Genomic DNA, 18,835 nt, shown 5'->3' on the forward strand with positions numbered 1-18,835 from the left:
AAAGTAATTCCTGTAACAATCACATTCCTGATTTTCCATTTGGGAATTAATAAAATGTATCTCATTGTCTCATTCTGCCTGTAGCTTAAATTCATTCAACATGAAATTACGCAATAATAAATATCCTTTTTTAAATTTGAGACTTTTTTTGCATGGTGGAATAATGACAGAAAAAATGCAAAACAAGCAACAATTCAGTTTGTTTTAAATTCCTGTCTGAACAATATGTTGTGATTGTTTATAAGGGCATGATGATACACACTCCGGTACAGTAGGTGGCGCTGTGTCAAACCTGTTTCCCTTTCGAGATGTGTTTCCCCCAGTCAAAACTGTAGTGTCCGTAGCGGCCCGGTTATGGTTAGAACAAGGTCAGGGTCAGGGTCAGGTCACCACGGTTAGGTTTGGGTATTAAGGGGAAACATGAGGATGTGGGAACAGACTTCCATACCACAGTGGCAGTTCCTTGAACGTTTGTAGTCTGCCATGCTAGTGAACACAGAAGCAATTCAACAAAGCTAAGTAAGTTGAAACTTTAGGAAATGAAATAGTTGAACGTCCTGACAAGGTTCGTTTGGTCAAACTGGTCTTTATCACTGTGACTAAGAAAGTGTCTGGTTTTAGTTTCATTGTGGAAATGTAAAAAAAAAAAAAACGCTCGCTAGCTTTTTGGCTAATGTTAGGTCTTTGAGTTAACTGCTAGCACCCTGCCAAGGTAACAAGCTCCTGTAAGGAGCACTAAAACATTTATCTAGTGTTCTTAACAAAACAGTATTAAAATGATTGCAAGCACTTAATTAGTTAAGTAGTTGTTCTATTAGTTGTTCACTAAAACCTAAGTTGTTTTTGTTTGTTATTTGTATCTTTATCTTTAAATTAGTATCTTACTTTTTTTAATGTGTCTAAAAAATACAATGTCCAGGCATCCAATTTTCATTTTAACTCATTTGTCCACAAGAATAAAAATGTTGGAACAACATAGAACGTATTATTTACTATATTCTTTTGTTATATTCATGCTATTCTTTATTATCCTGTTTTATTGCTTTTAAGTCTACCCAAAACAATCATTTGTTTTGAATACAGCTCTTTTATTTTACTGTGATAATATATGTAAATCCTTATTAAAGAATTGAAACACTTAGAAATATTTCAAAGAGTTTCCATCAGTATGTATTTCCTTTTTGATGATTAACTGATTTTTTTTTTTTTTTTTTTCGTTGTTATAATTCCCATGTGGTTCTTTCTTTTTCTATTTCATTCTAGTTCAATACTTTATCCTCAGTGGGTGTCGAAGGGGAGAATGTCAGCTGTCATATTAATAGAAATATTTTGATTGAAGTATTTTGTAGTAACTTAAAATGTGACCTGAACATGAAAGAAGAAAAACACATATCATGACTTAGAGATTGTGTTTACTAAAATACCTGGTAATGTTGAATAGAAGTGGAACAAGGATTTAAAATGCCTTTAATGTCCATTCTCCACAGCCGCCCATTGGTGGCCCATGCCCATGCCATGATGGGTGGTGTCAGTGATTCAACAGTGACGAAAGGGATGACACAGCCCTGTACATAAAACAAAGTACTCATACATGAAAATTAGAAAGTGGAGTGAAGCAAGGGGGAGAAGTTATGACAAGCAGTCAGATAGTCAGATATTTGCATCTGTGTTTCTATTTGTTCTTGATTTCTTTCCTTATTTGTTTCTCCGAGTCTTTGCTTCTTTCACAGTCTTGTAAATTGCTGAAACGGTTTTATCTTAATGGGATGCACAAGCCTGGAGATGTAATTCTGGGTGGGCTTTTTGAGGTCCACTATAGCTCTGTCTTCCCTGAGCTGACATTCACCTCAGAGCCACATGAGCCGAGTTGCCAAGGGTAAGTGGCATACAAAAATATTATAATTATTAATACTCTTTGACATTTTAATGTTTAACAGTAAAATGTTGTGTGTTAGATTTGACCCTCCAGGGTTCAGACATGCCATGACAATGGTCTTTTCTATTGATGAGATTAACAAAAACTCTAATCTGCTACCGAATATTACTCTGGGATACAGTCTTTATGACAACTGTGCTACACTTGGTATTGGGTTCAGTGCTGCACTGTCACTGGCCACTGGTCGAGAGGAGCACTTTCTTCAGGAGAACTGCTCAGGGACTCCTCCAGTACTTGGGATTGTGGGTGATCCCTTCTCAACATTTTCCATTGCCACCTCCAATGTTCTAGGCTTATTCAAATTGCCTATTGTAAGTCTCATGTGTTTAGTACACTGTATTTGAATTTGTCATACATTGCTAAGTAACATATTTTATGTATATCCACTAACTTGTACAAAATGCACAACCCGTGTACACTTGTATGTTTCATTATAGGTGAGTTATTTTGCCACATGTTCCTGTCTGAGTGACCGGCGAAGGTTTCCATCCTTCTTCAGAACAATCCCAAGTGATGCTTTTCAGGTGAAACAGTGTTGTTAATAATAATAATAAGAGCTGTATATGCTGTAGCTGTCACATAAAATGTAGCACACTTTAAAATATGTTTTGCCAATGAAACACATTAGTCTGCATAAATTATATTCATGGTGCACATCATTAATGAGTTTTAATGTATTTAAATATGATTATATTACGACCCACGTGAAAGCATATTTACACTATAAGAAACCCTTTCATCACTTAGGTGCGTGCTATGATTCAAATTCTTAAGCATTTCAACTGGACTTGGGTAGGCCTGCTGGTCAGTGATGATGACTATGGACTACATGCTGCTCGATCCTTCCAGACAGATTTGGCTCAGTCTGATGGAGGTTGTCTGGCCTATTCAGAGATTTTGCCTTGGGGTGATAATCCAAAGGAATATGAAAGGATTGTGGATGTGATGAGAAAATCCACAGCACGTGTGGTCATTGTATTTGCACCGAGGATGCACTTGGTTGAACTCATGAAAGAGGTTTGCAGAATATATATATTTAGAATATATGTGTATCTACACGTGGCCACAGATCACAATAACCTGATTTCGATTAATCACATTGCTCTGTTTAATTACATCATTTTTTCTTGTTTTAAAATAACTACACAGTATTAATGTTAATATAACTATACAATTCAGTCTATTATGGCTTATTTTATTCGCACGTCTAAAAAAGATTGGTGTGATTCAATGCTCAGGTGGTGAAGAAAAATGTTACAGGCCTGCAGTGGCTGGCGAGTGAAGCTTGGACATTAGTCGATGGGCTCGATACCCCTGCCTTCATGCCATACCTGGGTGGCACACTGGGCATTGCTGTTCGTCGTGGAGAAATACCAGGGCTCAGAGACTTCCTGTTACAAATCCATCCCAACTTACACCAAAACAACAGCTATGGAAATGACCTGGTAAGAATATAATTCTGCAGTCTGGTTAGGAATATTGAAGAACAAAATATTGTCATTGTTTCTAACTTAGATTTTTGAATATATATATTAGGTGAAGCAGTTTTGGGAACACACATTTGAGTGTAAATTTGCTCCACCTCCAGCAGGCTGGGTGGAGGCTGGGGGAGCGCTATGCACTGGACAGGAGGATTTAGAGAATGTGGAGACTGATTTTTTGGACATTGCAAACCCCCGACCTGAGTATAATGTTTACAAGGCTGTGTATGCTCTGGCTTATGCCCTTCATGACATGCTGCAGTGTGAACCAGGGAGAGGGCCTTTCAGTGGGCACAGCTGTGGGAGTTTGCAAAGACTGGAGCCATGGCAGGTGGGAAATCAGTTTACACCACACCTTTATGCTTATGTTTTGAAAGCAGCCGCTACACATGGAGGAATTTATTAAAAACACTTTTGCGAGAGTAGAAGTATGAAAACAAGCAATTATAGTGTGGACAGTTGATGTCGGTGTGCAATCTAGGAACTAAAGGATTTACAAAAGGCATGGCAGAAAATATTTATTCCTTACAACAGTATTTTTTTTTTTTTGTTGTTGTTTTGACAGTGATAATTATCTATGGTAATATATAAATTGATTAAATCAACAAACTGAAATTCAGGGTGCTTCAAATTGTATTTAAAATTTCAACAAGGCCTCCAGCCTAAACAACCATGAGTGGTCTGTCCAGGGTGTTTCCTGAAATACTGTCCCAACAAAAGCTGAAGACATGCCAGACTAAAGTACTAATTATTTTAGTGTGTCACAGTGCTGTGGTAATAATTAGGTATGAGGAAATCTATATTTTATAGGGGTTAAAATAAATGTTTTGTTGAAATTTAGAAGCTGTGGTGTCTTGGTTTCAAAAAAGAGAAAAGAAAGACTAAATTTAAATTTATAAAATGAATAGTTAAGTTCCACATGGACCACCTCCTCCTGTGGGTTTTGCTCTTCTATAAAAACATCACATGACTTGCTCCTATGTTCATGCCATTATCACAATGCTCAATAGAGGGCATTGTCACCGGAACATATGCATTCATATGTAGGTTTTGAGGCATTTGTCTCACACCACTATAAGATGCCACTTAACTATAAAATTAAGTTGTTTGTGTGAATTGCCTCTGAGGTCATTTGTTAAAAGACAAGTCTCTGAAAATTTCAGTCGGTAATTTAAATGTAAATTAAAATACAATTGTTAATGTGTCTTCCAAATTATAGCTGATGTATTACTTGGAAAAAGTCAACTTCACCACATCATTTGGTGACCAAGTGTCATTTGATGAGAACGGTGATGCCTTACCAATATATGACATCATGAACTGGCTGTGGCTTCCTGATGGAAAAACTAAAGTTCAGAGTGTGGGTGTTGTTAAGAGGTCAGCCTCCAAAGGTGAAGAACTCACACTTGATGAAGACAAAATCTACTGGAATTTTGAATCTAAACAGGTTATTTCTCTGGATTGTTGTGTTTCCTGTAGTATTGCATACAACAGCAGCATCACATGGTGTGGAATAACACTAATTCCAGTATTCTTCTTTTATAGCCACCCAGATCAGTGTGCAGTGAGAGCTGCCCCCCAGGTACCCGGCTGGCAAGAAAGAAGGGACAGCCTGTGTGCTGTTTTGACTGCATTCCTTGTTCGGATGGGAAAATCAGCAATGAAACTGGTTGGAATCCATTTTAAAAGTCAGAATTTGTGCAACATTCACCTGTATCCATTAGTGTGTCTCCCTGTACATGTTTAGTTGGTAGGCTACTGAAAGAAAGGCACAGACCCATTTCTGTGGAAACCAAAATTGTGTTATCAGCAGTGGTGCCAAATTGCACAACTGACAGTGTTCACATGTTGAAGGGTTCATATACTTATAGCTGCAACAGGAATGCCTACTAGCTAGAAAAAGAACAGAAATAAAAATGAGAATTTTCTCTGTATACTGCCGAGACTGCATCCATTGTATTGAGCAAACAATCAGCAATGAGACAGTGTTCACTCTTAAAACAATGAATTTTGGACCCACACACCCATGTTTATCTCAACACCTTCTTTCTTCTTTCAGACTCCATGGAGTGCACCAGCTGTCCAGAGGATTTCTGGTCCAGTCCCCAGCGTGACCACTGTGTTCCTAAGAAAACAGAGTTCCTCTCCTATCATGAACCTCTGGGTATCTGCTTGACAACCACCTCACTGCTGGGCACATTTTTCTGTGCTGTTGTCCTGGGGATTTTTATCTATCATCGCAGTACACCAATGGTACGTGCCAACAATTCTGAACTCAGTTTCCTGATCTTGCTTTCACTTAAACTATGTTTCCTCTGCTCACTTTTGTTCATCGGACGACCACAACTGTGGACGTGTCAGCTGAGACATGCAGCATTTGGGATCAGCTTTGTGCTTTGTGTCTCATGTATCCTGGTTAAGACCATGGTGGTTCTGGCTGTGTTCAAGGCCTCCAAGCCTGGAGGTGGAGCCACTCTCAAGTGGTTTGGTGCTGTGCAGCAGAGAGGAACAGTTTTAGCTCTTACATTGATCCAAGCAGCAATCTGCACTGTCTGGCTTGTCTCTGCCTCACCAGCTCCTCATAGAAACACTCAATACCACAATGACAAGATAGTTTATGAGTGTGTAGTTGGGTCCACAGTAGGTTTTGCAGTGTTACTTGGCTACATTGGCTTACTGGCTATCCTCAGTTTCCTGTTAGCATTTCTGGCAAGGAATCTTCCAGACAACTTCAATGAGGCCAAACTCATCACTTTCAGCATGTTGATCTTCTGTGCTGTGTGGGTGGCATTTGTCCCTGCTTATGTCAACTCCCCAGGCAAATATGCAGATGCAGTGGAGGTATTTGCCATTCTGGCCTCAAGTTTTGGCCTCTTGGTGGCACTGTTTGGACCCAAATGTTACATAATCCTGCTGAGACCAGAGAGAAACACAAAGAAAGCAATCATGGGTCGAGGAAATACTAAGACATAAAAGCAAAATTTGTAAAGACCAATCAAGTTCACAGCGTGTAGCTTAAATTTATCTAACAATGATCTGCTAATAAACACAATAAGTAATGTCCTCTTTTTTTAATGTGAATCTTTCCTTATAAGTTGGGATAATGGAAGTCAGAACCATCTACTGTGAGTCAGTCAGTCACATAATCCACTTCACAGTTCTTGAAAATTGAAAAGAAATGCAAACGTTTGACTGTTGTAGTTGATCAATTAGACTATAACAAATAAAACATTTCCTATTGTAGCATTGTTTATTAGAGATTTTTGTTGACATACAGAATGGACAATCTGAAATTTACATTGCATTACTGTAAACATACTCTCAGCCTATAAAGTTTTTCTAGTAATGTGTTATGAATATGTTACCTGAACATTCATGCATTTTCTAGTTATCTAATTCAAGTGTATTATTTACTCCTATTGTAGTTCTCTAAATCTCCAACAATTGCGGACATTTATCTTGCTAAAAGATCCTTACAGAACTTCCTATTATGTTACAGTGAAATTAACAGAGAAATAAAATACTGATGCAAAATACAGCTTTGGTTTTCATGAATTAATTTACAGTTCTTGTACTAAGGTATTCCAAATGTTGCATATATCAGAAAAGAAATATAAATAAATTTTCATAAAGCTGAATAAGTATTTGCTGTGATTTTTTTTTTTTTTTTTTTTTGTTTTTTTATTGCCGTTTTGGACAGTATAGAAAAAATTAATGCTTATAGTGTTAATCTATTTTAAGAATTAAAAAAATCTGTTTCTGTATTTCAACTAATTTTTTCACTTTTAGGAAGATGTTGAAGGAATGTAGAAATGATTTATTAAATATTTTGTTCGATATTGTCACCATGTTTTTCCCATTTTTATTTGGTCACTTTTTGATGAAAGACACTTAGGTTTTGCCGCTACAGATCATCTCAGTCCATAGGTTCATGGTTCACGAGGAAAGTAATCTCAATGTATGACATTTTTTCTCCTGAAATAACCAATTTATTTCAGTTTTTACAAATAATTCGACCTACCATCATTTATTATTCATTTCAATTTAGTTTTCAATACTAGAAATTAGAACTAAAAAAGTAGAATTGCATCCAAGTGTTACATAACGTGGTATGTATTTTTATTTCCATCGAGTGCTGTCAGTAACTAAGAATTTTATTTTCCCTCTTATGATCCCTTTCTTTTTCACTTCCTATATGATTAATATGTGATTAAATGTGTTACTCTGTATTTTCCAGAAATACAGAAAGGTTGTTTCTCAAAGCAAAAAACCATGGACATTAAAATGATTAACAAAATATAAATCATGATTTTGAGATTATGTTTATCAAACCACTTGCTCATGCGGCACAGTGGTAGCACAGTTATTGGAAATGTGTACTATACCACTCCTCTGTTGCGATTGGTGGCCCATGCCCATGCCATGATGGGTGGTGTCAGTGATTCAACAGTGACGAAAGGGATGACACAGCCCTGTACATAAAACAAAGTACTCATACATGAAAATTAGAAAGTGGAGTGAAGCAAGGGGGAGAAGTTATGACAAGCAGTCAGATAGTCAGATATTTGCATCTGTGTTTCTATTTGTTCTTGATTTCTTTCCTTATTTGTTTCTCCGAGTCTTTGCTTCTTTCACAGTCTTGTAAATTGCTGAAACGGTTTTATCTTAATGGGATGCACAAGCCTGGAGATGTAGTTCTGGGTGGGCTTTTTGAGGTCCACTATAGCTCTGTCTTCCCTGAGCTGACATTCACCTCAGAGCCACATGAGCCGAGTTGCCAAGGGTAAGTGGCATACAAAAATATTATAATTATTAATACTCTTTGACATTTTAATGTTTAACAGTAAAATGTTGTGTGTTAGATTTGACCCTCCAGGGTTCAGACATGCCATGACAATGGTCTTTTCTATTGATGAGATCAACAAAAACTCTAATCTGCTACCGAATATTACTCTGGGATACAGTCTTTATGACAACTGTGCTACACTTGGTATTGGGTTCAGTGCTGCACTGTCACTGGCCACTGGTCGAGAGGAGCACTTTCTGCTTCAGGAGAACTGCTCAGGGACTCCTCCAGTACTTGGGATTGTGGGTGATCCCTTCTCAACATTTTCCATTGCCACCTCCAATGTTCTAGGCTTATTCAAATTGCCTATTGTAAGTCTCATGTGTTTAGTACACTGTATTTGAATTTGTCATACATTGCTAAGTAACATATTTTATGTATATCCACTAACTTGTACAAAATGCACAACCCGTGTACACTTGTATGTTTCATTATAGGTGAGTTATTTTGCCACATGTTCCTGTCTGAGTGACCGGCGAAGGTTTCCATCCTTCTTCAGAACAATCCCAAGTGATGCTTTTCAGGTGAAACAGTGTTAATAATAATAATAAGAGCTGTATATGCTGTAGCTGTCACATAAAGTGTAGCACACTTTAAAATATGTTTTGCCAATGAAACACATTAGTCTGCATAAATTATATTCATGGTGCACATCATTGAGTTTTAATGTATTTAAATATGATTATATTACGACCCACGTGAAAGCATATTTACACTATAAGAAACCCTTTCATCACTTAGGTGCGTGCTATGATTCAAATTCTTAAGCATTTCAACTGGACTTGGGTAGGCCTGCTGGTCAGTGATGATGACTATGGACTACATGCTGCTCGATCCTTCCAGACAGATTTAGCTCAGTCTGATGGAGGTTGTTTGGCCTACTCAGAGATTTTGTCTTGGGGTGATAATCCAAAGGAATATGAAAGGATTGTGGATGTGATGAGAAAATCCACAGCACGTGTGGTCATTGTATTTGCACATCAGATGCACATGATTCAACTCATGGAAGAGGTTAGGGGATGAAAATACATGTTTACTTTAAAATACATCGATCAATACATTGTAATGTTCCTGTAACCCTAAATTCATTTGTTCACAACACATTCTGTGAATTAGCATTTGATCTTTATTAATTAACAAATTGGGATAATGTCAGATCATTTATTTGACTTAATTTGGGTTTGAAAACTTTGGTGTGGCCTCAAACACATTTGAGTCACAGATGTCTGAAAAGGATTTATGTGATCAATACTCAGGTGGTGAAGAAGAATATTACAGGCATGCAGTGGCTGGCGAGTGAAGCTTGGACATTAGTTGATGGACTCCATACCCCTGCCTTCATGCCATACCTGGGTGGCACACTGGGCATTGCTGTCCGTCGTGGAGAAATACCAGGGCTCAGAGACTTCCTCTTAAGAATGAACCCTAAACAACATATAATGGTAGGTTTTAACCATGTAGTGTGGTAACAAATTCCAAAAATAATACAGTGTTATCATTTCTGTTAATATGCATTTTCTTAATTCATTTTAGGTGAAGCAGTTTTGGGAACACACGTTTGAGTGTAAATTTGCTCCACCTCCAGCAGGCTGGGTGGAGGCTGGGGGAGCACTATGCACTGGACAGGAGGATTTAGAGAATGTGGAGACTGATTTCTTGGGCATTTCAAACCTCAGGCCTGAGTATAATATTTACAAGGCTGTGTATGCTCTGGCTTATGCCCTTCATGACATGCTGCAGTGTGAACCAGGCAGAGGGCCCTTCAGTGGGCACAGCTGTGGGAGTTTGGAAAGACTGGAGCCATGGCAGGTGTTGTATCACCTGAAGCGTCTCAAACAAGAGCAGCAAAAATTAACTCTTTGTTTGTTTGATTCTTTGCTTTGACAGAAATATTTATCCTTTGATAATACATAAATTAATTGGACAAACCGACTTAAATTTGTCAGTACTTGCTGTACTCAAATTCATCCAACCGTAGGAGTGTTTCCTCCCAGTGATATGCCAGTGATATGTTGTAAAACTCATAGTTAAACAGTAATCAGTAATTCTTTTATGGTGTGACAGTACTATGGTAAAGATTAGGTTAAAAAAAACATTATGTTTAAGGAAACTTTTTTTAGTTGAAATAACTACTTTGTTTGGGATTAGTGGATTCTGGGTTACAGTAACAACACTGGTAAGGTTTTAAAACAAATATATACAACTGTACCCTTAAAGCACACTTAAAACAATACTGACAGTAATTTTAAAAGTTAACATCCAGCTGTTCTGTCCAACCCTAACACCCACCCACACCTACACCCTATGTGGACATAAGGAGGACGGTTTGTTTTTGCTTTTGTTTCGGCTGCTTCTGTTAGAGTTCGCCATGATTGACTTGGCTCAAGATGCTGGATGCCCTTAGTGACATGACCCTCACATTTACTCGGGCATGGGACATACACTGAGACCGCACTGGCTTGTGCAACCTCAGTGGATGAGTCTAACAGCACCTGGTCTTCCAATGCGGTTTCACATCCAAGTACTAACCAGGCTTTTGAGATCTGATGAAGTCAGGCATTCGCAGGACGGTGTAGCCGTAATAATAAGCAACCTTATAATATTTCAACAAAAAAAACTAATAACCCAAATTTAATTTTCTCTTTTCCACTGGGTCTCAGGAATGATCTTTGTACAGATATGTAAATAAACCAAACATCATTTTTTAAAATCAGATTAGGGCCATTTGTATGTAGTGCAAGTACTTTTGTATGCTCATCCAGTCATTAAACACTCTGAGCGATCAGACCGAAAAATGTTTTTTGTGAATGCTTCTATTCTTTAATTCATTCATTGGTGGCGAATATAAGCATGGAAGATACAAACGGTGGTGGGTGTCAGTGGACATACTAAAATATTACAGAGAGATATAATGAAAACAAAAAAGATTGGATCTGACAAAAATATCTGAAGGATAAATAAACTTAAGGATAAGTTTTTCATGTTTTCCTTACACATTTTTGAACACTGACTCTGACTGCTTAATCAATGTAAATTAAAAGACAGTTGTTAAATGTGTCTCTGATTTGTAGCTGATGTATTACTTGGAAAAAGTCAACTTCACCACATCATTTGGTGACCAAGTGTCATTTGATGAGAACGGTGATGCCTTACCAATATATGACATCATGAACTGGCTGTGGCTTCCTGATGGAAAAACTAAAGTTCAGAGTGTGGGTGTTGTTAAGAGGTCAGCCTCCAAAGGTGAAGAACTCACACTTGATGAAGACAAAATCTACTGGAATTTTGAATCTAAACAGGTTATTTCTCCGGATTGTTGTGTTTCCTGTAGTATTGCATACAACAGCAGCATCACATGGTGTGGAATAACACTAATTCCAGTATTCTTCTTTTATAGCCACCCAGATCAGTGTGCAGTGAGAGCTGCCCCCCAGGTACCCGGCTGGCAAGAAAGAAGGGACAGCCTGTGTGCTGTTTTGACTGCATTCCTTGTTCTGATGGGAAAATCAGCAATGAAACTGGTTGGAATCCATTTTAAAAGTCAGAATTTGTGCAACATTCACCTGTATCCATTAGTGTGTCTCCCTGTACATGTTTAGTTGGTAGGCTACTGAAAGAAAGGCACAGACCCATTTCTGTGGAATTTTCTCTGTGTAGGCCTACTGCTTAGACTGCATCTATTGTATTGATAGAACAATCAGCAATGAGGCAGTTCACTTTTAAAACATTGAATTTTGAAGCTATTATATTCATGTTTATCTCAACATCTTTCCTCTTTCAGACTCCATGGAGTGCACAAGTTGTCCGGAGGATTTCTGGTCCAACACAGAGCGTGACCACTGTGTTCCTAAGAAAACAGAGTTCCTCTCCTATCATGAACCTCTGGGTATCTGCTTGACAACTGCCTCACTGCTGGGCACATTTATCTGTGCTGTTGTCCTGGGGATTTTTATCTATCATCGCAGTACACCTATAGTACGTGCCAACAATTCTGAACTCAGTTTCCTGATCTTGCTTTCACTTAAACTGTGTTTCCTCTGCTCACTGCTGTTCATCGGACGACCACAACTGTGGACGTGTCAGCTGAGACATGCAGCATTTGGGATCAGCTTTGTGCTTTGTGTCTCATGTATCCTGGTTAAGACCATGGTGGTTTTGGCTGTGTTCAAGGCCTCCAAGCCTGGAGGTGGAGCCAAACTCAAATGGTTTGGTGTTTTGCAACAAAGAGGGACAGTTTTAGCTCTTACTTGCATTCAGGCAGCAATCTGCACTGTCTGGCTTGTCTCTTCTTCACCAGCTCCTCATAAAAACACTCAATACCACAATGACAAGATAGTTTATGAGTGTGTAGTTGGGTCCACAGTAGGTTTTGCAGTGTTACTTGGCTACATTGGCTTACTGGCTACCCTCAGTTTCCTATTGGCATTTCTGGCAAGGAATCTTCCAGACAACTTCAATGAGGCCAAACTCATCACTTTCAGCATGTTGATCTTCTGTGCTGTGTGGGTGGCGTTTGTCCCTGCTTATGTCAACTCTCCAGGCAAATATGCAGATGCAGTGGAGGTATTTGCCATTCTGGCCTCAAGTTTTGGCCTCTTGGTGGCACTGTTTGGACCCAAATGTTACATAATCCTGCTGAGACCAGAGAGAAACACAAAGAAAGCAATCATGGGTCGAGGGAACGCCAAAACATGACAGCACCAATAACACTAAAGTGATCACCTTGTTTGAATCAGTATGTAATTTGTACTCATTTGGTAGTGATATCTGCTTCAACTGGCAAATGTATAGGCCTAATGGGAGGCACTAATGTTATGTTGCATGAAATATTTTGTCTGCCCTTTTTTGGCTGATTGCAATCCCTAGAATTTGTATGATGCCACTTTGCCTCAGATTGTACCTGAATAGATGAAAAAAAGATGAAGATGAAAAGATGAAATTAAACCAATTCTCATGTGACTCTCAGTTCTTTGGCCATGTTTCCTTCAAAGGACAATTTCAAAATTAGTTTTCCCAAAGTAAAACAAACGGCAGTATTTGTAATCATAACCAACATATAGCTCTAAAATAAAACATCATATTAGTATTTGCTTCTGATAAGTAGCACCACTTATTGGACACATTTAGCAAAAACTTCATGTATCCAAATAAGAGAATTTAGGATACAGTTTAAATAATCAAAATACCCCTGTATAGGACAGAAAGTATGACTTAGCATAATTGATACTCCATTAGATTAAAGATTAACTCTAGGGAAAAATGTTTTGTTTTTTTTTGTTTTTTTGGTGAAAGTCAGTGAAATATATTTCTTAAATTTAAATCAGTACAAATATATATATACACACACAGAGACAAAATTAACAGTTAATTTGATATGCTGTATTTTGTCCCGCCCCTGCAGCCTGTGCCCTGTTGGGTGGTGTGAAAGATTAAGCAATGAGAGGACGCAAGCAATGAATGACTTAGATCTGTATATATAATCAAGATATCCGGTATGAAGAACAGAAATGTGTATACAGGGAAGAGGGCAGTTATGGATTGTTTTCATAAGAAATATTTTCCCTTGTGTGTCTGTCTTGTACTGTGGTTTTTCTCTTCCTCTTTATGCCTAGGATCTTCCTCTCTTCCCCCATCTTGTAAATTTCAGAGACAGTTTCATCTTAATGAAATGCACAAGCCTGGAGATGTAGTTCTAGGTGGGCTGTTTGAGGTCCACTACACCTCTGTTTTCCCTGAGTGGACCTTCACATCAGAGCCACAGCAGCCCAGCTGCAAAGGGTAAGTTTTGTCAGGCATGGAGCCGATTGCGTGATTATGTGCAAGTTATGTTGACTGCTCAGAATATTTATGTAAGGAAGAAAATGCACTATGTTGAAATGAGAATTTTGTGAAAGATTTATTGATACATTTATAATATTTTCACAGTTCTCACAGCAACACATAACTTTTTAGTGGTTAACGGTGATATTCTGTGTGTTAGCTTTGATACTCTAGGTTTCAGGCAAGCCATTACCATGGCTTTTGCTGTTGACGAGATCAACAAAAACTCTAATCTGCTACCTAACATTACCCTGGGATACAGTCTTTATGACAACTGTGGTGCACTTATTATTGGATTCAGTGCAGCACTGTCACTGGCCACTGGTCGAGAGGAGCACTTTCTGCTTCAGGAGAACTGCTCAGGGACCCCTCCAATTGTGGGGATTGTTGGTGATCACTATTCAACATTTTCTATCGCTATGTCCAATGTGTTAGGTTTATACAGAATGCCAATTGTAAGTTATCTATATTTACCTTTTGTATTATTGTATTTTTAATGTTACATATTTGAATCAATTTCATTTTTAAAATTTTACACTGTCAAAACAAAGACATGTTAACTAGGTCTGACTTGTATTATTATTGGGTTTTTTTTTTGTTTTTTTTTTAGGTGAGTCATTTTGCGACATGTTCCTGTCTGTCTGATCGGCAAAGGTTTCCATCGTTCTTTAGAACAATCCCAAATGATGCTTTTCAGGTGAAACACTGTTAGCAAAATTAGCCAGTACAGCAAACTTGTGAAAGTACCCCTAATCAAATAAACCACTGCATAAATGCTAGGATAGGATTCATAAGTCACAGTATCTAATGTTAGTTGGATATTTTATCTTCAAAATATTGATCATATCTGTCCAATAATTTCTCCACTGTGATATATCCACTTAGGTCCGTGCTATGATTCAGATTCTGAAACACTTCAGCTGGACTTGGGTAGGCCTGTTGGTCAGTGATGATGATTATGGACTCCATGTTGCCCAGTCTTTTCAGTCTGGCCTGGCTCAGTCTGGTGGAGGTTGTCTGGCCTACCTTGAGGTGTTGCCCTGGGACAGTGATCCAAATGAACTTAGGAGGATTGTGCATCTGATAAAGAAATCAACAGCGTGTGTAGTCATAGTGTTTGCACATGAGATTCACATGATTCAACTAATGGAAGAGGTAAGAAGTAAGATAATGACCTTGAATTTCATAATTTTAAGAAGACAAAGTATTTAATTTATGTTTATTTGACTACAGAAAAATATTTTAAGCAAAAGCCTGTTTTAATTAAACTGAAATATCTCATGGTCAAAATGTTTGATAATTTTACCTGTACATTTTATACACTTATATGCAAACACATACAGTGATATTTGAAGTAAAAAAGAAGACAGCATAACCTCTGCTGGAAAGAGGAAAGAGACATACATTATCAAATGAGAATATCTGGGGAGTTGTGTGGCAGCCAGTGGCACAGAAGGCAATGAATGAAAAGAAAGGAATGGTTTCCAGTATATATCAGCTAATTGTGGATGCAACTGTAATTCAGTCTAGGAAACTAAAACTTAAGTGATCTACTTGAAAAGTAACTGTAAATTCAACAACAGACCCTCCAGAGGCTCCAAAGACAGCTGTGCTTTCACAGATATCTGTTCATAAACTCATTACTAAGTACTGACACTATAGGGTGACCAAAGTTTTGCATATCATATGCATTCCAATGACTTATTCTATTTTTTAATATGGTAAAAGACTGAATTAATATTTGAAGAAAAAACCCTTGCTTTTTAATGTCTGTGTGCTGCAAGAATTGCAGTGTTTGCTAGAAATAACACTACAGTCTTAAACAGAAGAGTTCAGATATATTTTACATGATGCAAAACAGGTGGTGCAGCAGAATGTAACAGGCTTGCAGTGGATTGCAAGTGAAACTTGGTCAGCAACTCCTGTGCTGCAGACCCCACGCCTCATGCCGTACCTGGGTGGCACACTGGGCATTGCTATCCATCGAGGAGAACTGCCAGGGCTCAGGGACTTCCTGTTACAAATACGCCCTGATCAAAATAATAATGGCAGCTATGGAAATAGTATGGTGAGAATTTAATCTTACAATTTACCTGTTCTATTTCATTTTGCAAGAACAATATGTTGTCTTTTCTGTTACAAATTTATTTTAAATACATTAAAGGTGAGGCAGTTTTGGGAATAATGTATAATATATTATTATAACAATATGTTATATGAGAATAACATATTATTTCTGTTAATATGCATTTTCTTAATTCATTTTAGGTAAAGCAGTTTTGGGAACACACATTTGAGTGTAGATTTGCACCACCTCCAGCAGACTGGGTGGAGGCTGGGGGAGCACTATGCACTGGACAGGAGGATTTAGAGAATGTGGAGACTGAGTTCATGGACATTTCAAACCTCAGGCCTGAGTATAATGTTTACAAGGCTGTGTATGCTCTGGCTTATGCCCTTCATGACATGCTGCAGTGTGAACCAGGGAGAGGGCCTTTCAGTGGGCACAGCTGTGGGAGTTTGCAAAGACTGGAGCCATGGCAGGTGGGATATCAATTTATATGCCATCAGTTTATATTTTGAAAACTGCTACTATACGATTAGGTACTTACTGAATGTAGTGTTGTGAGTATAAAATAGATGTAAGGGTGTTGTTTTTTTTTTAATTTTCTTTCAAAAGCTGAATATTAAGTAATGGGATAATACACATTTGGTTTTGTTACCTTTATTATCAGTGGTATTAAAACATTTTGACAAAACAACAGCATGAATTTTAGAATGTCTCAGTACTTAAATGGATATAGAGAAAACCTAAAATGAATTGTTACATTTTTGTTGCAATAATTTGAGAAGTCTTGTTTTTGTTTTATCAATTTGTAGCTTCTACATTACTTGGAAAAAGTCAACTTCACCACATCATTTGGTGAGCAAGTCTCATTTGATGAGAACGGTGATGTATTACCAATATATGACATTATGAACTGGCTGTGGCTTCCTGATGGAAAAACTAAAGTTCAGAGTGTGGGCGTTGTTAAGAGGTCAGCCTCCAAAGGAGAAGAACTCACACTTGATGAAGACAAAATCTACTGGAATTTTGATGCAAAAGAGGTTGTTTGTTGTTTGTCAGGTACCTACTCATTTTTATGTGAATACAGAGGTTAGCACTGCACAATAATATACAATGACCTTATTTTTCTCCTTATAGCCACCCAGATCAGTCTGTAGTGAGAGTTGTCCTCCAGGTACCCGCATGGCCAGAAAAAAGGGGGAACCTGTCTGCTGCTTTGACTGCATCCCTTGTTCTGAGGGAAAGATCAGCAATGAGACTGGTTGGTGTTCACTTTTTAAACACAGTATTTTGGAGATGTACATTGAATAATCATTTTCCTATTTTTACAGACTCCATGGAGTGCACCAGCTGTCCAGATGACTTCTGGTCCAGTCCCCAGCGTGACCACTGTGTTCCTAAGAAAACAGAGTTCCTCTCCTACCAAGAACCTCTGGGTATTTGTTTGACAGCCACATCACTGCTGGGCACATTTATCTGTGCTGTTGTCCTGGGGATTTTTATCTATCATCGCAGCACACCTATAGTACGTGCCAACAATTCTGAACTCAGTTTCCTGATCTTGCTTTCACTTAAGCTATGTTTCCTCTGCTCACTGCTGTTTATTGGACGACCACAACTGTGGACGTGTCAGCTGAGACATGCAGCATTTGGGATAAGCTTTGTGCTTTGTGTCTCATGTATCCTGGTTAAGACCATGGTGGTTCTGGCTGTGTTCCAGGCCTCGAAGCCTGGAGGTGGAGCCAAACTCAAGTGGTTTGGTGCTGTGCAGCAGAGAGGGACGGTTATGGCTCTTACATTAATTCAAGCAGCAATCTGCACCGTCTGGCTTGTCTCTTCTTCACCAGCTCCTCATAGAAACACTCAATACCACAATGACAAGATAGTTTATGAGTGTGTAGTTGGGTCCACAGTAGGTTTTGCAGTGTTACTTGGCTACATTGGCTTACTGGCTATCCTCAGTTTCCTGTTAGCATTTCTGGCAAGGAATCTTCCAGACAACTTCAATGAGGCCAAACTCATCACTTTCAGCATGTTGATCTTCTCTGCTGTGTGGGTGGCATTTGTCCCTGCTTATGTCAACTCTCCAGGCAAATATGCAGATGCAGTGCAGGTATTTGCCATTCTGGCCTCAAGTTTTGGCCTCTTGGTGGCACTGTTTGGCCCCAAATGTTACATAATCCTGCTGAGACCAGAGAGAAACACAAAGAAAGCAATCATGGGTCGAGGGAACGCCAAAACATGACAGCACCAATAACACCAAAGTGATCACCTTGTTTGAATCAGTATGTAATTTGTACTCATTTGGCAGTGATATCTGCTTCAACTGGCAAATGTATAGGCCTAATGGGAGGCACTAATGTTATGTTGCATGAAATATTTTGTCATCCTGCTGAGACCAGAGAGAAACACAAAGAAAGCAATCATGGGCCGAGGAAACACCAACACATAAAATTTACACACATCAAACGTAACCATAAATTTGATACAATCCATTCTGCATTCAGCTGTGATGATCACCATTTGGACCTAGATGAAAAAGATGTTAATACAGAATATCATACACTTTTTATTATTATTACTTCTGTTTTTGTCTGATCTTTTTTTTTTTTACCTTGACAAAAAAAAGAAAGATATGCATGAACAATTTCCTGTGAATGACTTAATAGTGACTCACCAACAGT

General features: G+C 38.3%; 3 protein-coding genes across 3 annotated transcripts; all 3 read left to right on the forward strand.

Annotated features, from left to right (window-relative positions):
• The first annotated feature begins 1,736 nt into the window (after positions 1 to 1,736).
• LOC113145087 (extracellular calcium-sensing receptor-like) lies at positions 1,737 to 6,519 on the forward strand. Its single transcript, XM_026331454.1, has 9 exons — positions 1,737 to 1,876; positions 1,956 to 2,247; positions 2,374 to 2,460; positions 2,684 to 2,953; positions 3,175 to 3,381; positions 3,473 to 3,748; positions 4,637 to 4,864; positions 4,963 to 5,086; positions 5,477 to 6,519. Exons 1-9 carry the CDS (start codon positions 1,767 to 1,769, stop codon positions 6,388 to 6,390), a joined length of 2,508 nt encoding a protein of 835 aa, XP_026187239.1. The 5' UTR covers positions 1,737 to 1,766; the 3' UTR covers positions 6,391 to 6,519.
• A 1,541-nt stretch (positions 6,520 to 8,060) lies between these two features.
• Positions 8,061 to 12,958, forward strand: LOC113134428 (extracellular calcium-sensing receptor-like). Its single transcript, XM_026313809.1, has 9 exons — positions 8,061 to 8,200; positions 8,280 to 8,574; positions 8,701 to 8,787; positions 9,005 to 9,274; positions 9,520 to 9,723; positions 9,797 to 10,072; positions 11,335 to 11,562; positions 11,661 to 11,784; positions 12,045 to 12,958. The coding sequence occupies exons 1-9, from the start codon at positions 8,091 to 8,093 to the stop codon at positions 12,956 to 12,958; spliced, it is 2,508 nt and encodes an 835-aa protein (XP_026169594.1). The 5' UTR covers positions 8,061 to 8,090.
• Positions 12,959 to 13,886: 928 nt separating this feature from the next.
• LOC113124204 (extracellular calcium-sensing receptor-like) lies at positions 13,887 to 18,396 on the forward strand. Its single transcript, XM_026296734.1, has 9 exons — positions 13,887 to 14,041; positions 14,244 to 14,538; positions 14,694 to 14,780; positions 14,969 to 15,238; positions 15,945 to 16,151; positions 16,352 to 16,627; positions 16,964 to 17,191; positions 17,289 to 17,412; positions 17,483 to 18,396. The coding sequence occupies exons 1-9, from the start codon at positions 13,932 to 13,934 to the stop codon at positions 18,394 to 18,396; spliced, it is 2,511 nt and encodes an 836-aa protein (XP_026152519.1). The 5' UTR covers positions 13,887 to 13,931.
• Positions 18,397 to 18,835: the final 439 nt, after the last annotated feature.

Source organism: Mastacembelus armatus, chromosome 13, assembly GCF_900324485.2.
Source record: "Mastacembelus armatus chromosome 13, fMasArm1.2, whole genome shotgun sequence".
Taxonomy (NCBI): Eukaryota; Metazoa; Chordata; class Actinopteri; order Synbranchiformes; family Mastacembelidae; genus Mastacembelus; species Mastacembelus armatus.

Coding starts and splice junctions, on each gene's coding strand:
- LOC113134428 (XM_026313809.1), top strand. CDS start 8,091: ATGCACAAGCCTGGAGATGTAGTTCTGGGTGGGCTTTTTGAGGTCCAC. Junction 9,275..9,519: donor TGATTCAACTCATGGAAGAG/GTTAGGGGATGA, acceptor ATCAATACTCAG/GTGGTGAAGAAGAATATTAC. Junction 9,724..9,796: donor TGGTAGGTTTTAACCATGTA/GTGTGGTAACAA, acceptor AATTCATTTTAG/GTGAAGCAGTTTTGGGAACA.
- LOC113124204 (XM_026296734.1), top strand. CDS start 13,932: ATGCACAAGCCTGGAGATGTAGTTCTAGGTGGGCTGTTTGAGGTCCAC. Junction 16,628..16,963: donor AAAGACTGGAGCCATGGCAG/GTGGGATATCAA, acceptor ATCAATTTGTAG/CTTCTACATTACTTGGAAAA. Junction 17,413..17,482: donor AAAGATCAGCAATGAGACTG/GTTGGTGTTCAC, acceptor CTATTTTTACAG/ACTCCATGGAGTGCACCAGC.
- LOC113145087 (XM_026331454.1), top strand. CDS start 1,767: ATGCACAAGCCTGGAGATGTAATTCTGGGTGGGCTTTTTGAGGTCCAC. Junction 2,248..2,373: donor GCTTATTCAAATTGCCTATT/GTAAGTCTCATG, acceptor GTTTCATTATAG/GTGAGTTATTTTGCCACATG. Junction 2,461..2,683: donor TCCCAAGTGATGCTTTTCAG/GTGAAACAGTGT, acceptor TTCATCACTTAG/GTGCGTGCTATGATTCAAAT.